The 224-nt window shown below is 53.1% G+C and overlaps 1 protein-coding gene across 1 annotated transcript in view; it reads right to left on the bottom strand.

Annotated features, from left to right (window-relative positions):
- Positions 1 to 224, bottom strand: part of EMH_0062200 (uncharacterized protein) — a gene marked incomplete at both ends in the record, with an annotated part of 5470 nt that overhangs the window by 1427 nt on the left and 3819 nt on the right. Inside the window, one exon of the mRNA XM_013498004.1 lies at positions 191 to 224. Within this exon, the coding sequence (XP_013353458.1) occupies positions 191 to 224 (34 nt within the window). The remainder of the gene's footprint in view (positions 1 to 190) is intronic.

The following is a 224-nucleotide window of genomic DNA, read 5'->3' as shown; positions in this document are numbered from 1 at the left end:
AGCAGCAGCAGCAGCAACAGCAGAAGGATCAACAAGAGAAGGAGCAGCAGCAGGAATTGCGATGCTTTAGGAGCAGCAGCAGCAGCAAAAGGTGTAGCAGCAGCAGCAGCAGCAGCAACAGCAGCAGAAGCAGCAGCAACAGCAGCAGCAGCAGCAGCAGCAAAGGCATCAGCAAAAGCAGCAGACATACAGGTAGTAGCAAGGCTATAAGCAAGCAACAGCAA

Source organism: Eimeria mitis, genomic scaffold (genome assembly GCF_000499745.2).
Source record: "Eimeria mitis Houghton genomic scaffold, Emh_scaff3096, whole genome shotgun sequence".
NCBI lineage: Eukaryota > Apicomplexa > Conoidasida > Eucoccidiorida > Eimeriidae > Eimeria > Eimeria mitis.
Note: the sequence above shows the minus strand (reverse complement) of the source record. Positions and strands in the feature narration are given on the sequence as shown.